This window comes from Bufo gargarizans, chromosome 3 (genome assembly GCF_014858855.1).
Source record: "Bufo gargarizans isolate SCDJY-AF-19 chromosome 3, ASM1485885v1, whole genome shotgun sequence".
Lineage (NCBI taxonomy): Eukaryota > Metazoa > Chordata > Amphibia > Anura > Bufonidae > Bufo > Bufo gargarizans.
Genome location: NC_058082.1, coordinates 276,855,168 through 276,879,905, shown reverse-complemented (window position 1 = coordinate 276,879,905; position 24,738 = coordinate 276,855,168). Strand labels below are relative to the sequence as shown.

Here is a 24,738-nt window from a genome sequence, read left to right as displayed (position 1 = left end):
TCCTGAAAAATGGCTATGGTAAACGTGTATTCTTTGCTCACCTAAACATGCATGTTTATTTCAATGGGAAAAGGGGAAAATATTACTGCTAGGCATTGAGTGGTCCCTGCAGAGGAACATCGTGTGATCAAGGGGCATTTCAACCAATGGAAACCCATTTAACCACTGTTTTACTGTTATAAGGGTAAAAGAACAAACGAAATGTAACAACCCCATAAAACCAGCAAGAATTAGGGCATCAATACGGTGTAAAAAGACTAACCCCATTGGTCAAGAGCCTGTCAGAGGTTATAACTGCTTCGACTCTGTTCACACCATTTTTTTTTAACTAATCTCTGCATATGCACCAGCAACGCTCCTGTCACATATACCGAGTGTATCTATATAGCTCAATTCACAAAGCACACGCCAAAAGTACATCAGTTTTTTTTCATTTCCAATGTATGCTAAATGGTATACATTATTTGACAATGAAGTATGCCTATACAGTGGCATATGTCGCAGCCTTCCAAATACTACTGACACAGCTCCAGCCAAAAGCAAAAACTAAGTGGGCATAGCCTCAGGGTGCCAATCGCCACTCTCACTGCCAATAAAGGGGTTGTCCTATTGTCCTTGGCCATAATATTGAAGAAAATCACAGAAGATAAGATAATACTGCACTTAGTAAAGTAGATGCAAGCATTATGTATGGACAAAGTCCTCACTCTAATATGATTAAGTGTCTCAGATTTTATCATATCAGAGTGAGGACTTTGTCCATATATAATGCTTGCATCTACTTTACCAAGTGCATTATTACCTTATTTCAGGGGTTGTCCTATTAGACACATCCATACAGAATCATCACTGCTACTAGCCGATGGCCTTCTTTGTCCAGACCTTTCCAGAGTAATGGCTCCAGTCCGCCATTAAGGGACTGCTCTTACAGAGAGGCTCTTCATTCTGGCATACAGAGGGAGGATCAGAGCGAGGGATTGCCTCTCTCAGATGTCCACATAATCCAGACCATGGCATGTTATAATTATAGGATGTATTATAGCTGCAACTTCATTGACTCATATGATCAAGAACATTTGGGGTTCATATAACATCAGGTCCGAACTGCTGCATGCTATGATGGGGGGAAAGCAGCACACCGCAGGAATGGTGTACTGGTATTAATACAATTACGTTATGTTGCTCACAAGAAACTAGTTCTCCTCTGATTATACTAGAACATCGTTTTTTTTCCCTCGCTATAATTTCAGTCTAATAACTACATAAAACAGGAAGCAAACTGAATGGTAGATTATTAGGTGAGCTGGGACTGACTGGTGTACTTACTCGGGAGCCATAATCGTGTACAGAAAGGACAACAGTGACCTCTAGTGGATGTGGCCATCATGCCAACATACAGAATTTCATTTGCTACCAAGATGCAGTATTATATATGCAGCCAGATATGTCATAACTCAAGAACTGTATCCGAGTGGTAAAACAGATAGATATTGGTCCTATAAATAAAGTAGGGGTAGGCCACTTGTGACCAATGTCTATGCAAGATGACTATATGGCACTTACTAATATAGCCTTTGTTGATTTTCTGTGCCATTTGCTACATTTTATAAGCAATGGCCCCTTGTTAGGCCTCATGCACACGACCGTTGTGTGTTTTGCGGTCCGCAAATTGCGGATCCGCAAAACTCAGATGGCGTCCGTGTGCTTTCCACCTTTTGCGGAACAGACAGCCATTGATATAACTGCCTGATCTTGTCCGCAAAACGGACAAGAATAGGACAGGTTATATTTTTTAGGCGGACCATGGAACGGAGCAACGGATGCGGAGCGCACACGGAGTGAATGGGTCCGCATTCGATCCGCAAAAACGGTCGTAGGCACATCTTCTGTGCTGTCCACATAGAAGTCGTGTCCATAACATGGCCTCTGATGGAGGGTCATGTGACGAGACATCACTCATAGACCACACCTGCACTGAACAGCGCAAGTCCAGGTGCAGTGTATTTAAAATGGAGGAGACTGAGTGATGTGTCCGACAGCCATTTTTTCGGACAGGAATCTCTACAAAATAGGACTGCGTGCTGTGCTATTCTGTCTGGCGTTTTTTACAAAATTTGCATAGATGTGAACACAGCCTAAGGCCTCTTGCACACGAAAATATGGCTTTTTCAGTATTTTGCGGTCCTCAAAAAACTGATCCGCCAAAAATACGGATGACGTCCGTGTGCATTCCGTATTTTGCGGAACGGAACAGCTGGCCCCTAATCGAACAGTACTATCCTTGTCAGTTATACGGACAATAATAGGACATGTTCTATCTTTGAAGGAAACGGAAGGCATACGGAGTACCTTCTGTTTTTTTGCGGATCCATTGAAATGAATGGTTCCGCATACGGAACGCAAAAAACGTAATGTAAACGGTAAAAAAAAGGCCTAAGGCCTAGTTCACACGAACGTATGGCTTTTATAGTTTTTTGCGGCCCGTTTTTAACGGATCCGTTGTTCCATTTTTGAGTTCCGTTATGTTTCCGTTTCCTTTTTTCCGTATGGCATATACAGTATACAGTAATTACATAGAAAAAATTGGGCTGGGCATAACATTTTCAATAGATGGTTCAGAAAAAACAGAACGGATACGGAAGACATACGGATGCATTTCCGTATGTGTTCCGTTTTTTGGGCGGACCCATTGACTTGAATGGAAGCACGGAATGTGATTTGCAGCCAAATATAGGACATGTTCTATATTTCAACAGAACGGAAAATCGGAAATACGGAAACGGAATGCATACGGAGTACATTCCGTTTTTTTTTTTGCGGAACAATTTAAATGAATGGTTCCGTATACGTCCTGTACACTCGCAAAAAAAAAAAAAAACGTTCGTGTGAACTAGGCCTAAGGCCACATACACACGGTCAGTATTTATAATCCAAAACCAGGAAAGGGTCCAAAACACACAAGAGTTAAAAATCTTAACATTATACTTTTTCTCTTTAGGTTCCTCTTCTGGTTTTGGTTAAAGGTAATGATGCGAAATACGTGTGAAAGCGGCCCAAGAAAAAATAGCAGACAACTTATAAACATTGCTGAAAATAACTACAAAAAAAATGCATGGTTTGCCCACTTTCACACTGTACAGACTTGGCATAGACAAATCCTCTGTGAATTTTTCAGAAAATCTGCAGTAGAGATCCATAGCCGAAACTCCACCGTGGATATACCCCATTGTAATTCAATAAATCAAACTCACTGCTTTTCGGTGGGCAATGCACAGTAATAATGAACATGCAGGGATTCTTTCCAGAGCAGAATTTGTCCCTAAATCTTGCTGAATATGGCCATAGACAACAGCAACAGCCAGCTTTGTATACTGCAGCTCCTATTGAGCTGATAGAATGCTACATGACGGCCGGCCCTCTGGTGGTGACAGCAAGCAACTGACATAATTAGAAAAAAGCAATCTGTAGGAAGTCACATATAGTTAGGCTCCATTCACACGTCTGTAGTGTGTTTTGCGGATCCACAAAACACAGACACTGGCAATGTGCGTTCCGCATTTTTCGGACTGCACATCGCAGGCACTAATAGAATATGCCTATTCTTGTCCGCAATTGCAGACAAGAATAGGACATGTTCTATTTTTTGGGGGGGGAACGGAAATGCGGACCGAGGAGTGCGGGTCCACATTTCCGGAGCTGGCCCTCACATCATGCGGCCCCATAAAAATTAATGGGTCCACAATTCCGTTCTGCAAAATGCGGAACGAAATTGCAGACGTGTGAATGGAGCCTTATGGTGCTGATAACAGTATATATATATATATATATATATATATATATATATAAATACATATATACATACATACACACACACACACACCTAAAGAATTATTAGGAACACCTGTTCTATTTCTCATTAATGCGATTATCTAGTCAACCAATCACATGGCAGTTGCTTCAATGCATGTAGGGTTGTGGTCCTGGTCAAGACAATCTCCTGAACTCCAAACTGAATGTCAGAATGGGAAAGAAAGGTGATTTAAGCAATTTTGAGCGTGGCATGGTTGTTGGTGCCAGACGGGCCGGTCTGAGTATTTCACAATCTGCTCAGTTACTGGGATTTTCACGCACGACCATTTCTAGGGTTTACAAAGAATCTGTGAAAAGGGAAAAACATCCAGTATGCGGCAGTCCTGTAGGCGAAAATGCCTTGTTGATGCTAGAGGTCAGATGAGAATGGGCCGACTGATTCAAGCTGATAGAAGAGCAACGTTGACTGAAATAACCACTCGTTACAACCGAGGTATGCAGCAAAGCATTTGCGAAGCCACAACACGCACAACCTTGAGGCGGATGGGCTACAACAGCAGAAGACCCCACCGGGTACCACTCATCTCCACTACAAATAGGATAAAGAGGCTACAATTTGCACAAGCTCACCAAAATTGGACTGTTGAAGACTGGAAAAATGGTTTCTTGAACATGACAATGAGTTCACTGTACTAAAATGGCCCCCACAGTCCCCAGATCTCAACCCAATAGAGCATCTTTGGGATGTGGTGGAACGGGAGCTTCGTGCCCTGGATGTGCATCCCTCAAATCTCCATCAACTGCAAGATGCTATCCTATCAATATGGGCCAACATTTCTAAAGAATGCTATCAGCACCTTGTTGAATCAATGCCACGTAGAATTAAGGCAGTTCTGAAGGCAAAAGGGGGTCTAACACCGTATTAGTATGGTGTTCCTAATAATTCTTTAGGTAAGTATATAAAGAAATCCAAGGCACTTCTCTGTAAAACGTGATAAAAATATGTCCTTATTCACACGTCACACAGCGACGTTTCTGTTCTCTAACAGAACCTTTTTAAAGACTTGGCTTGAGAAAGGTTCTGTGAGAGAACTGAAATGTCGCTGTGTGACGTGTGAATAAGGACACATTTTTATCACGTTTTACAGAGGCATGCCATGGATTTCTTCTACTTATATCTACACCCGTGATCAAGGGTTTAACACAGGCACCCGCCGCAACATAGAAGGAGTGCTGCCCTATTTCCACTATATATATGATAGATAGAAGAAAAATGGCGGCACTGACTACAATAGGAAAAATATGGGTGCACGTTCCAGGGGAATCGGCCAGAAAAAGGACGGCACTCCGGCAGGATGAAGGTGAGGTTTCTTTATTCAACCATACGGTGCAACGTTTCGGCTCCAAAAACTGAGCCTCTCTCAAGCAAAGGTGCAAATCAAGTGGCAGCAAATATATAGGTGAGTTAATCAAAGTGCGGATTTTTTTTTTTCATTCACAGATCACCTGCATTCACCATGTTGAGGGAAGGAGCTCAAGGATGAAGTGGACACACAATTTTATACGGGAGGGTGACACTCCTAGCAATTATGTGTTCTTTCTCCTTTTTAAAAATAGCTTGGTTTGTTTTTATATGTTTAGTTTTTTTCCACTACCGGATCCGGTATGCATCAGGGCATTTTTTATTTTTTTTGGGCCGTGATGGTGCTATTATAATCACATCATCTTTCTGGTATAGATTTGCTCCCTGTGACACCTGGGTACCTGCTGGAGGAGAACCCTCCTGGGTATGAGAGTGATCGGACACCCTTGACAGATACCCCTCTGTACAGCACGGTTTTCCGTCTGTTAGTGGGCTCTGGTCAGGATATGGTATGAGGACGATCTGGTTTCCGGGCCGTCTGTACTAGTCTGAATCGCAATACCCTGCTGCACAACAGTGATGGTGTCTGAATACAGGGTATGGGCATCTCTCCAGTTTCCAAGATGGCGTCCTGAGATTGGATGCACACTGGGCATGCGCCGTAACGCACCTAGGCCGAACAGTGTGGCGCTGTGGTGACGCAAGAGCAGAGACCGGCTGTGACGATACTCGGCGTCCTCCAGCTGCCACCGCCCCCCTGATTGATGCTACGCCACTCCAGAGCAGTGGTATGCCTACAATGTTCAAACGATCGCATAGATTGGACCCCTCACCGCTAATATGTGTCCTCCGGATGGTCCCTTTGCTCCTCCCTCGGTATGTTTTTACATTCACCGGACGCATCCAACGATTGTTTACTTTTCTCATGTACCTGATCGATGGGTCCGCCCCTTCACTAAGTATGCAAATGTTAAATATGTATGCCTGATTGTTGTTTTCACAGTTAGGTATGCAAATGTCAGATATATGTAATTTATTTCATTTGCCTTAATCCACACTTGTACCATTGTATTTTATCATGTTTTTGTAATTGTCACTTTTGTAACACGCCCACTGGGTGTGGCGTGATCACTTGATCCGCACTTTGATTAACTCACCTATATATTTGCTGCCACTTGATTTGCACCTTTGCTTGAGAAAGGCTTAGTTTTTGGAGCCGAAACGTTGCACCGTATGGTTGAATAAAGAAACCTCACCTTCATCCTGCCGGAGTGCCGTCCTTTTTCTGGAGATTATATATATTTATTTATATAACAAAAGGGAATTCGGCGGCACCAGTACGCTGGCTCAGGTGCTATGTCCAAGGGAATGAGCTTCACCCTTAATATATATGCGGAAATGGGACAGCACTCCAAGACTTGAAAAGAATAAATATCTTTATTCACCCATGTGAAAAAATAAAAAATAGCAGCTATTTTTTCACATGGGTGAATAAAGATATTTATTATTTTCAAGTCTTGGAGTGCTGTCCCATTTCCGTATATATATATATATATATATATATATATATATATATATATATATATGTGTGTGTGTGTATTAGGGCGCAACGAGTAATAAACGTTATCAATAATATTCGATAACGGAATCAAGTTATCGAATAATCGGCCGATTCGTTGCTATGCGGGCGGTAAGGCGCTATGCCTGCGAGTCCTTGAACTTAGAATCACCGCATCTTTATTACCTTACAATGAAGCTCCAGTAACAGGCGGCGTAACGTCACTTACTCATGCGACGCGCATGCTCCGCCTGCTTCATTCATAAAGTAGGTGGAGCAGGCGCGTCATAGTAAGGTAAAAGAAGATGCAGTGAATTAAAGTAAAAGTTACTGCTGGTTAAGGAATACTGCTGTGAGTGGCGGGGCCAGGGCACTATTATGGGGAGGGGGATCTGTGTAGGGCACTGCTATGGGGAGGGGGATCTGTGTAAGGCACTGCTATGGGGAGGGGGATCTGTGTAGGGCACTGCTAAGGGGAGGGGGATCTGTGTAGGGCACCGCTAAGGGGAGGGGGATCTGTGTAGGGCACTGCTATGGGGTGGGGGATCTGTGTAGGGCACTGCTAAGGGGAGGGGTATCTGTGTAGGGCACTGCTAAGGGGAGGGGGATCTGTGTAGGGCACTGCTAAGGGGAGGGGGATCTGTGTAGGGCACTGCTAAGGGGAGGGGGATCTGTGTAGGGCACTGCTAAGGGGAGGGGGATCTGTGTAGGGCACTGCTAAGGGGAGGGGGATCTGTGTAGGGCACTGCTAAGGGGAGGGGGATCTGTGTAGGGCACTGCTAAGGGGAGGGGGATCTGTGTAGGGCACTGTTATGGGGAGGGGGATCTGTGTAGGGCACTGTTATGGGGAGGTGTATCTGTGTAGGGCACTGCTATGGGGAGGGGGATCTGTGTAGGGCACTGCTATGGGGAGGGGGATCTGTGTAGGGCACTGTTATGGGGAGGGGGATCTGTGTAGGGCACTGTTATGGGGAGGGGGATCTGTGTAGGGCACTGTTATGGGGAGGGGGATCTGTGTAGGGCACTGTTATGGGGAGGGGGATCTGTGTAGGGCACTGTTATGGGGAGGGGGATCTGTGTAGGGCACTGTTATGGGGAGGGGGATCTGTGTAGGGCACTGCTATGGGGGAGATCTGTGGATGACACTGCTATGGGGAGGGGGATCTGTGGATGACACTTATAGCATAAGATGCTATATAGTGTCATCCACAGATCCCCCTCCCCATAATAGTGCCATCCACAGATCCCCCTCCCCATAATAGTGCCATCCACAGACCCCCCATCCCATAATAGTACCATCCACAGATCTGCCATCCCATAATAGTGCTATCCACAGATCCCCCATAACAGTGCCATCCACAGATCCCCCATAACAGTGCCATCCACAATTTGTTTTGAATATGGCCTTTGGACATAATTTTTTTCAAGTAAAGTCATATGAACCCCTTTTTTATTTGTCATTTTGGTGTTTTTTCCAGATTAAATAGATGAAATTATCGACAACTAATCGATTATTCAAATAATCATTAGCTGCAGCCCTAAAATATATATAAAATATACAGTACAGACCAAAAGTTTGGACACACCTTCTCATTCAAAGAGTTTTCTTTGTTTTCATGACTATGAAAATTGTAGATTCACACTGAAGGCATCAAAACTATGAATTAACACATGTGGAATTATATACATAACAAAAAAGTGTGAAACAACTGAAAATATGTCATATTCTAGGTTCTTCAAAGTAGCCACCTTTTGCTTTGATTACTGCTTTGCACACTCTTGGCATTCTCTTGAATGAGCTTCAAGAGGTAGTCACCTGAAATGGTTTTCACTTCACAGGTGTGCCCTGTCAGGTTTAATAAGTGGGATTTCTTGCCTTATAAATGGGGTTGGGACCATCAGTTGCGTTGTGGAGAAGTCAGGTGGATACACAGCTGATAGTCCTACTGAATAGACTGTTAGAATTTGTATTATGGCAAGAAAAAAGCAGCTAAGTAAAGAAAAACGAGTGGCCATCATTATTTTAAGAAATGAAGGTCAGTCAGTCCGAAAAATTGGGAAAACTTTGAAAGTGTCCCCAAGTGCAGTCACAAAAACCATCAAGCGCTACAAAGAAACTGGCTCACATGCGGACCGCCCCAGGAAAGGAAGACCAAGAGTCACCTCTGCTGCAGAGGATAAGCTGGCTCACATGCGGACCACCCCAGGAAAGGAAGACCAAGAGTCACCTCTGCTGCGGAGGATAAGTCACCAGCCTCAGAAATCGCAGGTTAACAGCAGCTCAGATTAGAGACCAGGTCAATGCCACACAGAGTTCTAGCAGCAGACACGCCTTCAGTGTGAATCTACAATTTTCATAGTCATGAAAATAAAGAAAACTCTTTGAATGAGAAGGTGTGTCCAAACTTTTGGTCTGTACTGTATATGTATCTCCATCCATGAAAAATCAACGCAGCACTCTTCTTGTAAAAAAAAAGCACTTGGCTTGAGAAGGATCCCGGTAGGGGATTGAAACGTTGCCTATTTTGTGTCACATGTGTGAATAAAGACACAGCTTTTTTTTCTTTTACAAGAAGAGTGCTGCGTTGATTTTTCAGGGATATACATGCCTGATGTCAAGGGTGAGACGCGTGCACCTGATTAATTATAAAAATGAGTGCTGCCGGAATTTACCGTATTTTTCGCCGTATAAGACGCACTTTTTCCCCCCCAAAAGTGGGGGGGAAATAGCAGTGCGTCTTATACGGCGAATGTAGCCGATTTTGCTTAGTTTTCAATGATACACCCGCCGCGATGCCGTGCGGCGGGTATATCAGCTGTGAGGGAGGAGGGGCTGGGGGCCGGCGTCTGCATTTATAATGACAGCGGGGCCCGTGCAGTGACTGTATTCTACTACACGGGCCCCGCTTACTGTACAATCATATCCCTAATACCGTAGTTAATTGTTGTGTGCACTGCATGTAAAAGCATAATGAGCGATGATGAGCGCTATTACTTACAATTAGAAGCGCTTGCCGTTCGGAGCAGGGAGGAGGGAGGAGGCAGGAGGCAGGCCGGGAGGACGGGCGCTGGCAGTGTGAGTCATACGTCACGCGCCTGCGCCGCCTGCTTCATGAATGAAGCAGGCGGCGTGGGCGCATGACGGATGACTCACACTGCCAGCGCCCGTCCTCCCGGCCTGCCTCCTGCCTCCTCCCTCCTCCCTGCTCCGAACGGCAAGCGCTTCTAATTGTAAGTAATAGCGCTCATCATCGCTCATTATGCTTTTACATGCAGTGCACACAACAATTAACTACGGTATTAGGGATATGATTGTACAGTAAGCGGGGCCCGTGTAGTAGAATACAGTCACTGCACGGGCCCCGCTGTCATTATAAATGCAGATGCGACCCCCACCCCCATTATAAAAGCAAATGCGACCCCCACACTTATGGAGGGGATCTGTGGATGACACATAGCATAAGATGCTATATATGTGTCATCCACAGATCCCCACCATAACTGTCATACACAGATCCTCATAACAGCGCCATCCAGAGAGGATCCCCTATAAGTGTCACCCACAGATCCCCCATAACAGTGCGTCATCCACAGATCCCCATAACAGTGCATCACCCACAGACCACAATTAGTTCAAAATATTTTTTTTCTTATTTTCCTCCCCAAAAACCTAGGTGCGTCTTATACGCCGGTGCGTCTTATACGGCGAAAAATACGGTATATAATATTAATACACACACACACACACACACTACTCACAAAAAGATAGGGATATTTGGCTTTCGGGTGAAATTTATGGAAAACGTAAAAAGCTCACGCTACAGTGATATTAAATCATGAAAATAGGGCATTTAAGTAGAAGCATGCAATGGTGATTTCCTCATCTCTAACAATTTATTGAAACAAAAGCCAACACTAGTAGTGGGTATACCCCCACAAAAAATGTCAATGTCTCAGTAACTTGTCATTTGGCCTTGAGCATCAATTACAGCTTGACAAGGACGTCTCATGCTGTTCACAAGTCGTCTTATTGTCTGCTGAGGCATGGCATCCCACTCTTCTTGAACAGCGGCCCTCAGGTCACTGAGATTCTGGGGTACAGAATTACCAGCCTCTATACAGCGACTCAGCTGATCCCTAAGTTTTCAATGGGATTCAGGTCTGAATAAAATTCAGGCCACTCCATTTCAGGTCTCCAGTCTCCAGCAGCCTTTCCCCAACAATGTGACCTTGATGAGCTGGTGCATTGTCGTCCGTGAAGATAAAATTAGGCCTGTGTTGTTCATGCAGAGGCACAATGACTGGATTAAGCCTAGTTCACACTTCAGTTATTTGATCAGTAATTTCCATCAGTTATTGTGAGCCAAAGCCAGGTGCGAGCCATAAGCACAGAACAGTTGCAGATCTTTCTCCTATACCTCATCTCTGTGGAGGCTTCACTACTGGTTTTGGCTCACAATAACTGATCAAATAACTGAAGTGTGAAGCCTTAACCCCCTAACTGTTTTGCCCCAATCCAGCTCCAGCAGTGGGAAAAGTAGCTTACTGGAGGGGGGAGCGCTGCTTTACATGGTGATATCTTCTGAATGGTAGCACCTAGATGCAACTTCTCTTGTTTGAAATTGACATTCTAAGCTTTCAGACAATACCAGAATGACAGCAATATGTTCAGTACAGGGGAAGATATCACTGATAGAAATCGGGATGCTGTGAATACAGCTGAAAGTAAAAACAGGATTTACCCGCAATTATTCCCGACTCGATTTCTAACAGTGAGTTCTCCTCTGTTGCTTGGACTTTAGCTGTCATTTTGGTCCTGTATGAAAGCCTGGAATGTCAGCAGCATGTTTCTAGCTGCTACCATTCAGGAGATAGCAGCATCTAAAGCAACCCCCCCCCCTTCCTCCAATTAGCTACTTTTCCCATTGCCCGAGCTGGACTCTGGCAAAACAGTTGGTTAATGAGGTTATTCAAGTATTATGGGCTTGTCACTGTACCATTCACAAAGTATAGGACAGTTCTGTTTTAACTAGACACACCTGCCCACACTGTAACACCACCAAAGGCTCGCCTGGTGACAACAGTGGCTGATGCATAGGGCTCTCCTTGACATCTCCAACATCATTGACGGCCATCATTTCTGCTCAGCGTGATTTGTTTTTTATCAGTGAACAGCACTGAGGCATACTGGTCCGTCATTCAGCGTAGAAGCTCCCTGGCCCATGCAAGACGAAGACGCCTGGGTTCAGATACCCTTGCAGGTCGTCTAGCATGCAGACCACGCTAATGCAAACTGTTTTGAATAGTCTGACATGACACTTGAGTGCCTCTCACCTCCCTTAAACGTGCCCGGAGTTGTGTGGCATTCATCATCCACGGGGCATTGTTAATAATTAAGTAGTCATCAGTGTGGGATGTGCCCAAAGGACGTCTACTTCTACGCATTTCTGCAACTCTTTCAGTCTCTATGGATTACTGTTGCAACCTGCTGATGACACTCTAAGCTCAGTGGCCACTTCCATCTCAGAACATCCTGCTTGAAGCCTCGCAATGGTGAGGTACTGTTGATCAATTGTTAGGTGTCGTCTTGGTCTCATGATGTCAAAATGTGAACCGCATGATGAGGAGGCCTGTTTAAATACCAAATCTAATTGAACCAAGAAAACCTATTGGGCGATTAATGGATCAAACACCTGTTGTGAATTTTGCCGTTAAGCTCCTTGGTAAAGAACAGCAAGTTGTGCAAAAAGTACTGAAACATTGAACAGTTGGAAATGTGCATTCAAAAGTAGAGAAGGTCACATTAAGTTCACCTGAGGTTAGAGTACATTTTAGGTTCATCCTGAAATTTCACCCACAAGCCAAATGCCAAATGTCCCTAACTTTTTGTGAGTAGTATATATATGTATATTATATATATATATATATATATATATATATATATATATATATATATATATATATATATATATATTTCACCTGAATGAAGAGGCAGCACTTCCAGTTATTGGTGATAGGGTGACGACCCCAAACTTTATTCCCAGCAACGTTTCGGCCTTCTCACTGAGGCCTTTGTCAAGCTTGACAAAGGCCTCAGTGAGAAGGCCGAAACGTTGCTGGGAATAAAGTTTGGGGTCGTCACCCTATCACCAATAACTGGAAGTGCTGCCTCTTCATTCGGTGAATATATATGTTGGAGGATAAGCCAGCCTCTCTGAGGAACATTGCACCCAGTGCACAACGTCTGACTGTGCTGCTGCATCATTTGCGGTAATATATAAATAAATTATATATATATATATATATATATATATATATATATATATATACACACACACACACACTCACCTAAAGAATTATTAGGAACACCATACTAATACCGTGTTGGACCCCCTTTTGCCTTCAGAACTGCCTTAATTCTACATAGCATTGATTCAACAAGGTGATGATAGCATTCTTTAGAAATGTTGGCCCATATTGATAGGATAGCATCTTGCAGTTGATGGAGATTTGAGGGATGCACATCCAGGGCACGAAGTTCCCGTTCCACCACATCCCAAAGATTCTCTATTGGGTTGAGATCTGGTGACTGTGGGGGCCATTTTAGTACAGTGAACTCATTGTCATGTTCAAGAAACCAATTTGAAATGATTCGAGCTTATTGACATGGTGCATTATCCTGCTGGAATTAGCCATCAGAGGATGGGTACATGGTGGTCATGAAACGATGGACATGGTCAGAAACAATGCTCAGGTAGCCCGTGGCATTTAAACGATGGCCAATTGGCACTAAGGGGCCTAAAGTGTGCCCAGAAAACATCTCCCACACCATTACACCACCACCACCAGCCTGCACAGTGGTAACAAGGCATGATGGATACAAATTCGGACTCTACCATTTGAATGTCTCAACAGAAGTTGAGACTCATCAGACCATGCAACATTTTTCCAGTCTTCAACAGTCCAATTTTGGTGAGCTCGTGCAAATTGTAGCCTCTTTTTCCTATTTGTAGTGAAGATGAGTGGTACCCGGTGGGGTCTTCTGCTGTTGTAGCCCACCTTTCTTTCCCATTCTGACATTCAGTTTGGAGTTCAGGAGATTGTCTTGACTAGGACCACAACCCTACATGCATTGAAGCAACTGCCATGTGATTGGTTGACTAGATAAATATATATATATATATATATATATATATATATATATATACACACACACACACACACATCTACTTCCAGACATAGGTAGCGGTAGGAGGTAACACATGCCTCTGTCCCTACTCCTAAGAAGGTATAATTAGAAAGGTTCCACCAAAAAAGCAGTAATTGGCCTGTGATTGGCTGCAGCGGTCACATGTCCCTGCTGTCGTCAGATGTTGATCTCAATGCAGTAGGGGGAGAAAGAGCCAGCTGAGGAGCCTTAGACACCGAACCCATCCTCAGGGACCAGGTAAATATGACCTCCACCATAGGTCAGTCACTTAGTTTTACTCTTGGATAACACCTTTAACAGAGCAAATTTGCTCTGTGTACCTGGTGCCCAATATTTACACTGCCAGCATCCACTGCCTTTACACACTGGCCAATCAGACTCACCTGTTCAGTTGGAAACAGAGTGTTAATATATTCTACGGCATTGAAATCTGCCCGATCCAACGGGTCCTGGCTTGGGAACACCTACGAATATAATAATAAGATTTATTAACTACTAAAGAAATATCTATTGTTAAAAGGTCAGAAACATGTGGTGCCTGCAGCTGTTGCAAAGCTACAACACCAGCATTCCCTGGGTGTCGAGGCATCCTGGGACTTGTAGTACTGCAACTGCTGGAGCCACAGATTGGAAACCATTGTCTTAGGCCTCGTTCACTATTTCCGCTAGCTGTTCCGGCACAGAGCAGCCTGCCGAGTCCTCTACTTCACTGCCGGATCCCCATTCACTGTAATGAAGTTCAGTGGTGATCCGGCTGATTTCCAGCATAAATGTTGGGTTTCAGCCTGACAAAAAACTATTCAATGCAATGTTTTTTTGTCCTGCCAATAGCCTGCATTTGCACCAGATCAGGCAGCCGGATCTCCTAAACGGAGATGTGAACGCGGCCTTAGTCAATCTGATTAAAAATGCCAGAGACATAAATGTTTAGTTAGTAGGATGGTGATCTGTTATAAAGACAAGGCAATGAAGGTCATAATCTTAGATCCACCACAGAATCTGTTCCTTAAAATTATAATTACAAGTTGTTATTCAGAAGAAAAATCAGGGTTGGACAAATTCTGTCTGTTATGCCCCATCCTGGAGGCAGTCAGCGACGTTTCACTTCAGCTGTCCAGCAGCATCCTCTGTGTCCTTTCAGCCTGCAGGACTATGTACCGAGGGGATATGTGATGCCCATGTCTCGGGGTCCCACTTTACGAGCCAGAGCGGAGAGTCATCGACAACGAAATTGGGAACTGCGGCCTCCATGGATGGGACTTGTTTTCCAGCACATCCCAAAGAGGTTTGATCAGACTGAAATCTGGAGAATTTGGAGGCCCTTCCGTCACATTTCTGAACAGTTAGTGCACCCCAGTGCCACCTCTTTCGGTAATCAAGAAAGGTGGGTGGGCGACTCCACAAGACCTGCTAGTGCGGAGACGCTCTGACCATCACAATTTAGCCTTTGTCAGATCCTTACATATTTTTCAGTGTTTTCATTGACATTTCTCATGGCTTTTTCTATCCTAGGCTGAGTTCCCATCTGCTCTGACTTTTCCAATAATCTGTTCCATCAAAGGAACAGAAAAAAAAGGAATCCACTAAAAGGATTAATTAGTGGATACAAACGGAACATCTTCCATGGACTATCATGTTATAAAAAAAAATTAAAAAAATTGAAAGTTCCATTTCATCACGTGTCCGTTATTTTTGGTGGAAATAAAAAGTATAACAGGACTTTTTGTTGGAAGAAAAGTAACAGGAACCTAAGAGAGCGAACACTAACCGAGCACAGCTGATGCTCAAATGTACCCATTTAAACAAATGGGGATTAGAATGGACACTTTTTTCCACTTTGCTGATAATATAAACTTTGTAAGCAGCTGAAATGTGTAGGTGCACCAGGTGGCTGGTCACTACTGACCGGTCCTGACTAGTGTTGTGCAAACTTCTGTTTTCAAGTTCGGCGTACAAGGTTTGGGTTCTGTTATGGATTCCGCTACCACGGACCATTACTTAAAGTCCGTGTTAGCGGAATCCATAACGGGATGTTTATATAACCCGAACTTGAAAGCAGAGGTTCACTCAGCCCTAGTCCTGACAACTTTAGCACCTGAAGCCTCCATACCCTATTACTTGAGCAGAGGTACTGTGGCTATTTAGGTTACTACATGCTACACCATAAGGGAAGGGTGTCAATGGAAGGTACCACACAGGCCACTGACTACCAAAGGGGTGCCCTAATAGATGCCATCAGCTTCCTCCAGCAATGGCAACAGATTTCAAGGCAATCCAGCAGCCTGTCAATGATCATGCACATTGGCACAGATTATGTACGGCTCCTTAGTACTATGCAGGTAGCCCTCGGGTGTGGCTGTACAGGCTCCTTTGGTCATCCTATGATCAGATAATCCTTTACATACTGGTCAAATGAAGCATGCTGGTATTTTTATTGTCCGTCGTGGTTGAAAGTTGCAACCAACGGTCTAAAAATATATGAAAAGGTAGGTCACCCTTTGATTAAGCTGTCAAAACAGATGACACCCCCAGAGGACCCAGAGAGAAGATACGAGCGGCACTACTGCTTACAGCGGTGCGGTGCGCGTGTCCAGGGAAAAAGATCCACAGATAATGGTATAGTAAGGACCGGCACTCGCTATTGGAAGTGATATCAAATAAATTTAATGGTCACATACAAATGGTTAATGTGACGCGTTTCGGCTATTAGAAGCCTTTGACAAAGGCTTCTAATAGCCGAAACGCGTCACATTAACCATTTGTATGTGACCATTAAATTTATTTGATATCACTTCCAATAGCGAGTGCCGGTCCTTACTATACCACCCCCAGAGGACCCGTCACCTCTCCTGACACGTCTATTTCAGTGACTTCTTGCATTCCTCGTGTAATGACAATTCTCTTGTTATGACTAAATTTTTAGCAGTTTGCAATTAAGGTCCAGATGGGCGTTACCAGTCTGACACTATCCAATCAGTGCTGCCAGTGTTGGACTATGCTGAGCCCCGCCCCCTCCAACACTAAGCTGGACTTTCATTAATAATTTCTAGCAGGAATAATAAAGGAATGGTGCAACACAGAGACATAAGAATAGATTAGAGATGACTTCATCTGTACACTCATCAAAAGAGACTTATGGAGCAGTAAGGGACTGACCCTGCTTCTTAAGATTCTCCTCCCTCTTTCTTCATTGACAGGGCCGGACAATTCCCCTGACCATCTTACTTTTGTGCTGTTGCTCTGTGTACCAGCGCAAGCGCAGAGGCTCTGCTACCACAGTGTAGTGGCGCATGCACTGTCAGCATCTGTGATGCTCTGGTAGTAGAGTCTCTGTGCTTGAGCTGCTACCTGGAGCAATGACGCAGGTAGGTGATTGACTAAGGTGAGATGTCCACAACTGTCTGTCACATAAGGGGGACCAGCCCCTCACTGCTCAAGACGTCTGTTGAACGCTCATCTCTAGAATAGAGGCTCTAGAATTGGCATTTTATAGGGAATTCAAGTAGTCAGGGAGGAATGCTCAGCACTGTCCAATCCCCAGTGTGAAGTCAGGGAACAGATTTACCCAAGTACTGCCCAGTCATCAGCACCTGCACATGAGGGGGGGCATCTATGGTGGGGGTAGAAGAAGGTACCATGATACTGACAGCAGCTAGTACCAGGACAGACAGGCGCCCCTCACCTGCTCTATGGCTTGCTGCACCTCAGGCGCCAGGTGTAACACAGCCTCCAGTTCTTCCACCACTTCCAACTCCTCTTCCTCCATCCTGGGTAAATGCTAGAATGGAGTTGTTAGAAGGAGGTTTGTGACGTCACTGGTCACATGCTCCTTCATGGTCACATGACCAAATGTGGGAAGTGCTGCTGGCAAACACCGACTGCAGGAGCTCGTGGAGGAGGAGGGGCTGTGTGTGTCTGCAAGCAACGGTGTGAGGGGCAGCATATGGAGCTGACCGTATATAGGAGGGGACAGGTGGGGCACTCCGGGGCTGTGTGTGTCTGCAAGCAGCAGCGGTGTGAGGGGCAGGGGACAGGTGGGGCACTCCGGGGCTGTGTGTGTCTGCAAGCAGCAGCGGTGTGAGGGGCAGCATATGGAGCGGACCGTATATATGAGGGGACAGGTGGGGCATTCAGTGGCTGAGGGAGTGGAATCTGGTGCTATTACAGGGGTTTACAGTACAGATCTGGGGGACATGAGGGTGCAGATCTGTGTATGGGAATCTTATGGGGTGTAAATCTGTGAGGAGGGGAGGGGACATGTGGTGTATTTTGGAGATATGAGGGTGCAGATCTATGGGCGGGGGGGGCTTTAAGGGGTGTAAATCTGTGAGGAAGGGGGGACATTATGGTGCAGATCTTTGGTGGGGTTCTTCATGCAAAGTAAGGTGTGATGTCAGTGGTCACATGGCAGGGTGGTCACGTGACTTTGCTATAAATTTAGCCTGTGCACCAACTGAGATAGTGACAGTGTGCTACCACTTACACATTGGGGAGAGCTATGGGAAGCGGGCACAGATGGCGACCTGTTGTGGAGCAGAGATTGTGTTCTGGGGGTGGGGGGCGAAGAGATGGCCACCTGTGTGCTGGGGGGGACAGCGATGGTGACCTAGTCTTCAGTGAGGTAGAGATGGCGACCTGTTGTGTGGAAGGGGTGGGGCAGAGATGGCATCCTGTGTGCTGGGGGGGCAGCGATGGTCATATGTTGTTGAGGGGGTTAGAGATGGCGACCTGTTGAGGGAGGCAGAGATGGCGACCTGTGTGCTGGAGGGGGCGTAGCGATTGTGACCTTTGTGCTGGGGGGGGGGGGCACATAGAGGTGGCGACCTGGGTGCTGGGGGGGCAGAGATGGTGACCTGTTCGGAGGGGGAGTGTCTACTGTCTGCACCTTTGGACCCGTACGCTGGGGTGGCACAAGCAGGAGTCAGTGGGTGTGGGGTGCACACAATGGTATGCATCTCTTATATCACGTCTGTGTGAGAGAAGGGGCACATAGTGAGAATTGTGCGTTTTGTAGGACACCTGGTCAGACAGTAATACTTGGGCGAGCAGTCTAGCTTGATGGAGTGACCTGGGGTGCAGTCCCTTGTCTTGAGACATATGGGGTCAGCAGGAAGTATTGTGTGGGAGCCATTAAGATTAGACAAGGAGATCATGAGAGTAAGAGTGAGGTTGCCTGTGGAGGAGTCCAGGCTCGGGGGGGGGGGGGGGGGGGAGGCAGTGTGTCTGTGTGGGAAAAGAGGTTAGCCGGGACTACTGTGTGTGGGACCCATGCAGATCAAACAAGGGGTGCTGTCTGTGGGGGAGGGGTGGCATGACGAGTGGCCCAGGCAATGTGGAGGTCATGGGGTATGTGTGGGTATATCCAGTGAGACAAAGCAGCACTCGTCCAGATGGCTTTTTGGCTTTTGAGGGGGGGGAAAGTCCCTGGGTTGATCTCCCTCCACCTGGGGATCTTGTATACTACTTGGTATTTTATGGTTGAAGACAGCACGCCGATGAAGTAATTTAGAAACTTTTATTAATTAATTTTAACACCAGTTGAGCCCTTTTTAGTTGGTGCCCTTTTTCAAGCTGTTCCAATGCTTGGCTATGCGTGAATGGCTGCTTGTGTATGTGTGGGTATATGGGGGTACTTGTCCTGCTGTCTGCTAGAGTGGGGTGGCATGAGGAGCGGTCCTAGAACTTTTTAGTGGAGTCTGTAAAGCCAAGGGGCCCATTAGTTGTAATATGTTTATGGGGTATAGGAACTACACCGTCTGGAGTAGGGGGTGTTGCTGTAAATTAGCTCAAGGCAGTTACAGGGAATTGTGCGGCATATCTTTCTGGAATGTGGGTCCTGGGTGTGGGCTTCATGTGGTGGTCTAGGGTTTAATGCCTCATCTTAAGTGTTCTACTTATGTGGCTGTGTGGTGACATGTTTGTGTTTTTGCACCCCATACATCTTATTCATGGGAGCTGAATGGCACAGGGGAGAGGTGTCCAGTCACTAAAGCCAGGGTAAAGAAGCACTCCAGTGCCGGATCCTGTACAGACGGAGAGGAGCACTCCAGTGCCGGATCCTGTACAGACGGAGAGGAGCACTCCAGTGCCGGATCCTGTACAGACGGAGAGGAGCACTCCAGTGCCGGATCCTGTACAGACGGAGAGGAGCACTCCAGTGCCGGATCCTGTACAGACGGAGAGGAGCACTCCAGTGCCAGATCCTGTACAGACGGAGAGGAGCACTCCAGTGCCGGATCCTGTACAGACGGAGAGGAGCACTCCAGTTCTAACAACTGTACAGCTTATATTACTGACTATACGGGAGTATCTACTTCTAACAACTCAATTCTAGCTGATTCTATAGTGAACAGGCTAGATTACTGACTCCAGGAGGAGAACCTCCTTCTAACAACACTGCAGGTTACATTTCTAACTGTACAGGAGGAACATTTTCAAACAACTCCATTCTAGCTAATTCTATAGTGAACAGGCTAGATTACTGACTCCAGGAGGAGGACCTCCTCCGAACATCTCCATTCTACTATATTACTGATTGCAGAGAGAGGAACCACCTCCTAATAACTCTATTCTAGCCTGCTCTACACTCAACAGGCTAAAATACTGACTCCACAAGGAGGACCTCCTACTAACAACTCCATTCTACTATATTACTGACTGCAGAGTGTGGACTTCCTCCTAACAACTGCTTGTTAGGGCCCATGCACACGAACGTATGCCTTCTGAGACATACAGTCCGTGAGCAGGGCATATGTCCCAGAGCAGCTACTATGGCACTGTGCACATCGGGCCGCCACAGGTACTACTGTCCCATACCCATATGATCATATGGGTGTGGGACAGTAGTCCCGCAGGCGGCCTGACATGCACAGCATTATAATAAACTATGTAACCTCTTGTGAGCAAGGCCCTAACTCCTAGTGTTTCAGTTTGTATATTAGCCAGTTACTTTGTGATGTCTTTTGTTTTGTACATTAATCCTCTGAAATTGTTAAGCGCTGCGGAATATGGTGGCGCTATATAAATAAATATTATTATGAAGCTGTGCACTGTGGGACATATGTCCTGCTCACAGACTGTATGTCTCAGAAGGCATACGTTTATGTGCATGGACCCTTATTAGAATAGCAGGTGAAAGGAGGTTCTCCGTCTGGAGTCAGTATTATAGTATAATAGAGTTGTTAGGAGGAGGTCTGCTGTTTGCAGCCAGTAATATAGTGGAATGGAGATCTAAGGAGGAGGTTCTCCTGGAATCAGCAATCTAGCCTGTTCACTATAGAATCAGCTAGAATGGAGTTATTAGGAGGTCCTCCTGTATAGTCAGTAAGGTAAGCTGCACCATCGTTAGAAGTCCTCCTCCTGGAGTCAGTAACCTAGCCTGTTCTATACAGAGCAAGCTAGAATGGAGTTGTAGAAGGAGGTCCTCCTATATAGTCAGTAATATAAGCTGCACAGTTGTTAGAAGAGGGCCTCCTCCTGGGGGGCAGTAATCTAGCCTGTTCACTATAGAATCAGCTAGAATGGAGTTAGAAGGAGGTCCTTCTGTATGGTCATAGTGCCGCACTTGCAAATATAATATAACAGCTATAAATATATATAAATAAAGACCATACAACTTTTTGGGATAAAATTGGCTGCTGTCCTTCATTAAGGGTAACATGAATATAAATTATCATAAAACCAATTTATTAAAATAATTCCACATTAAGCCAAAAATTTGTCCATCCAGAAGGTCCATGTCCCCCAACAAAGCTTCCTTCCCTCTAATCCAGAACAGTGACGAAGCAAATAAGAAAAGATGGGGCAACTGCTTAGGCCCTGAAAGGAAACCTTTTAATGCAAAATTAAATTAGGCCAGATTTATAACTTAAAACAATTACCGTAGATTCCCAACGGCCTATTCTTTTGATAATAGATTAATCCAAATCTAAACTAACCGTTCAGTATCCTGAATGAGTGAGAAGAAAAATGTTAATTGTCTAAATTCAGCAGCTACAAACATTTCTTAACTACCGTACTTCACATACGCCCATAGGATATAAACATCCTATGGCTGGATGTTTATCTCTGAATGGACCTTCTGGAACGTCCATTCAGAGATGGCAGCTGCACGCTAATCGTGCAGCTACCGAGCGGGGGGCCCGCTGTCAGTGACAGCAGGCCACCCCAGAAAGAAGGCAGGGACAGTTCCCAGGTGTCCCTGCCTCCTAGATCGCTGTATACACAGCGCTCATGTGACCACCAGGGCCGGGAGAGTGCAGGAGCTGTCTGTTTCTTCAGATCTCGATCAGCTCTACACTGAGGCTGTACAGCCTCTCTGGGGGGTGTATTTCCCCTGTAACTGGGGCTACTATGTCAGCCCCAGTTACAGGAGAAATCAATAGTGGCGGGAAAAAAAAAAAAAAGGTGAAGTTAGAGGTCTTGTATGACGTTATGGGGGACGTAAAGTGTAACATAAAAAAATTAAGTGTTTTATAAAAAAAAAAAAAAAAAAAAGGTTTGACATGTAAAAAAAAATAAAAAATCCCCAATTAAGTAATTAAAACAAAAGTAAAAATAAATAAATAAACTAGACATATTTGGTATTGCCACGTCCGTAACGACCAGCTCTATAAATATCACATGATCCACCCCGTCCGATAAACACCAAAAAAATCACTAAAAGTGCAACTCCAAGTGATCAAAATGGCGTATGTCCCACAAAATGGTACCAATAAATCAGTCACCTCATCCTGAAAAAAATGAGCCCCTACATCAGAAAATCGCTCAAAAAAAAAAAAAATTATAGCTCTCAAAACATGGAGACATTAAAACATCATTTTTTTTGTTTCAAAAATGCTTTTATTGTGTTAAAGTGAAATAAAAAAAAAAAGTATACATATTAGGTATTGCCAAGTCCGTAACAACCAGCTCTATAAAAATATCACTTGTCCTAACCCCTCAGGTGAACACCATAAAAAATATTAAATAAAAACAGTGCCAAAAAAAGCAATTTTTTGTCACCTTACATCACAAAAATTGGAACACAAGCGATCAAAAAGGCGTTTGCCCCCCAAAATAGTAACAAAATGGCTCTGACTATGGAGACACTAACATCATTTTTTTGCTTTCAAAAATGCTATTATTGTGTAAAACCTAAATAAATAGGAAAAAGTATACATATTAGGTATTGCCATGTCCGTAATGATCTGCTCTGTAAAAATGTCACATGACCTAACGCCCCCAGGTGAATGCTGTAAAAATAAATAAATAAAACTGCTAAAACAACCAATTTTGTGGTCACCTTGCCCCATAAAGTGAAATAATAAATGATCAAAAAATCATATGTACCCAAAAATGGTACCAATAAAAACGCCAACTCTTCCTGCAAAAAACGAGCCCCTGCACCAGACGACTGGCAGAAAAATATGGCGTTCAGAAAATGGAGACAAATATTTTTTCAAAAATGCTTTATTATGTAAAACTGAAACAAACAAACAAAGTAGACATATTTGATATAATTGTGTTCGTAACTACTTGGTCTATAAAAATAGCACATGATCTACCCTGTCAGATGAATGTTGTAAAAAATAAAAACTTTGCCAAAACAACCTCACTAAAAATGTAGTATAGAGCAATTAAAAATTATGTGGTTGCCCCAGAATACGCCTGTTCTTTTCCTATTATTTTTATCGGATTTACCAATGAGCCTGCTTCGGAAGTCTTGTCTGTGCTCCCTGGTGATAGCGGCGAGGGCATGCATCCCTGCGAGGTGGAAGTCCTCTTCGCCTCCAACGACCGGCTGTTGGATTCAAAAGGTCGAGGAGATCCGGAGAATGGAGGAACTCACTTCGCAGCTACGTTCTAAACATAAAGCCTTTCTGGATGCCTGGGCCCCGTGGTTCTCCTTCCAGGACTCCCAGGGTTTTCAGAGCTTACTGGCATTCATTCTTAGTACTCTTATGTGTTTCCCCTCCTTTCCCCCTGTTCTCCATGTTAGTCATGGTTATGTTGTTGCCTAAAGTCTTGCAGATGATATCTAATATGTTTGCTTGTTTCTGTGCCTTCAACTTTTATGGGTGACATTTTCCAGTCTCCATAGGTACCTGTTAGGCCTCGTTCACATCAGCGTTCAGCCTTTCCGTTCTCCTGCTCAGTTATGCAGGACTTTTGTCTCCGCTCCAAAATCATCTTCTGAGCGTAAACCTAACGGCCCTTATTATAGTCTATGGGGTCCGTAGGCTCCGTTCGGCTCAGTTATGTGCCCAATCCGTCCTTTCCGTTCTCCTGCTCCTATAACGGAGCAGGAGAACGGAAAGGCTGAACGCTGATGTGAACTCAGCCTTATTTGCACTTTTTCATTTGGGTACGGGTGTTAAAATATGTTCTTCCTGTTCACTCTCGTTAAGGGTACCGGATCTGCCTTTTTATCAAGGTTTTTTTTTGTGTTAGATAAATGTTTAGTCGATATGTTGTGTTTTAAAGATGCATATCACCCTTTGCAAGCACCATTGCACTATGTACGTTCAATCTATTTCATTTCACTGTAGTTTTATGCTTTTGAAATATGAGATGTACACAGTTTAATTTACCATTGCACTTTATGGTATTTGTATACATTTAAATAAAGAATAAATAAAAAAATTATATGTACCCCAAAATAGTACCAATAAAACTGGCACCCTTATCCCCTAGTTTCCAAAATGGGGTCACTGTGTCAAAACCAGTTCAGGTAAGGCTACTTTCACACTGGTGTTTTGGTTTCTGTTTGTGAGATCTGTTCAGGGATCTCACAAGCGGTCCAAAACTGATCAGTTT

The 24,738-nt window shown here is 44.6% G+C and overlaps 1 protein-coding gene across 1 annotated transcript in view; it reads right to left on the bottom strand.

Moving 5' to 3' along the window:
- VPS53 (VPS53 subunit of GARP complex) overlaps positions 1-17,750 on the bottom strand; it is a 148,747-nt gene extending 130,997 nt beyond the window's left edge. Inside the window, exons 1-2 of the mRNA XM_044286498.1 lie at positions 17,624-17,750; positions 14,325-14,405 (exon numbers count right to left, since the gene is read on the bottom strand). Of these exons, the coding sequence (XP_044142433.1) occupies positions 14,325-14,405; positions 17,624-17,707 (165 nt within the window). The 5' untranslated portion in view covers positions 17,708-17,750. The remainder of the gene's footprint in view (positions 1-14,324; positions 14,406-17,623) is intronic.
- Between the last annotated feature and the right edge of the window lie 6,988 nt (positions 17,751-24,738).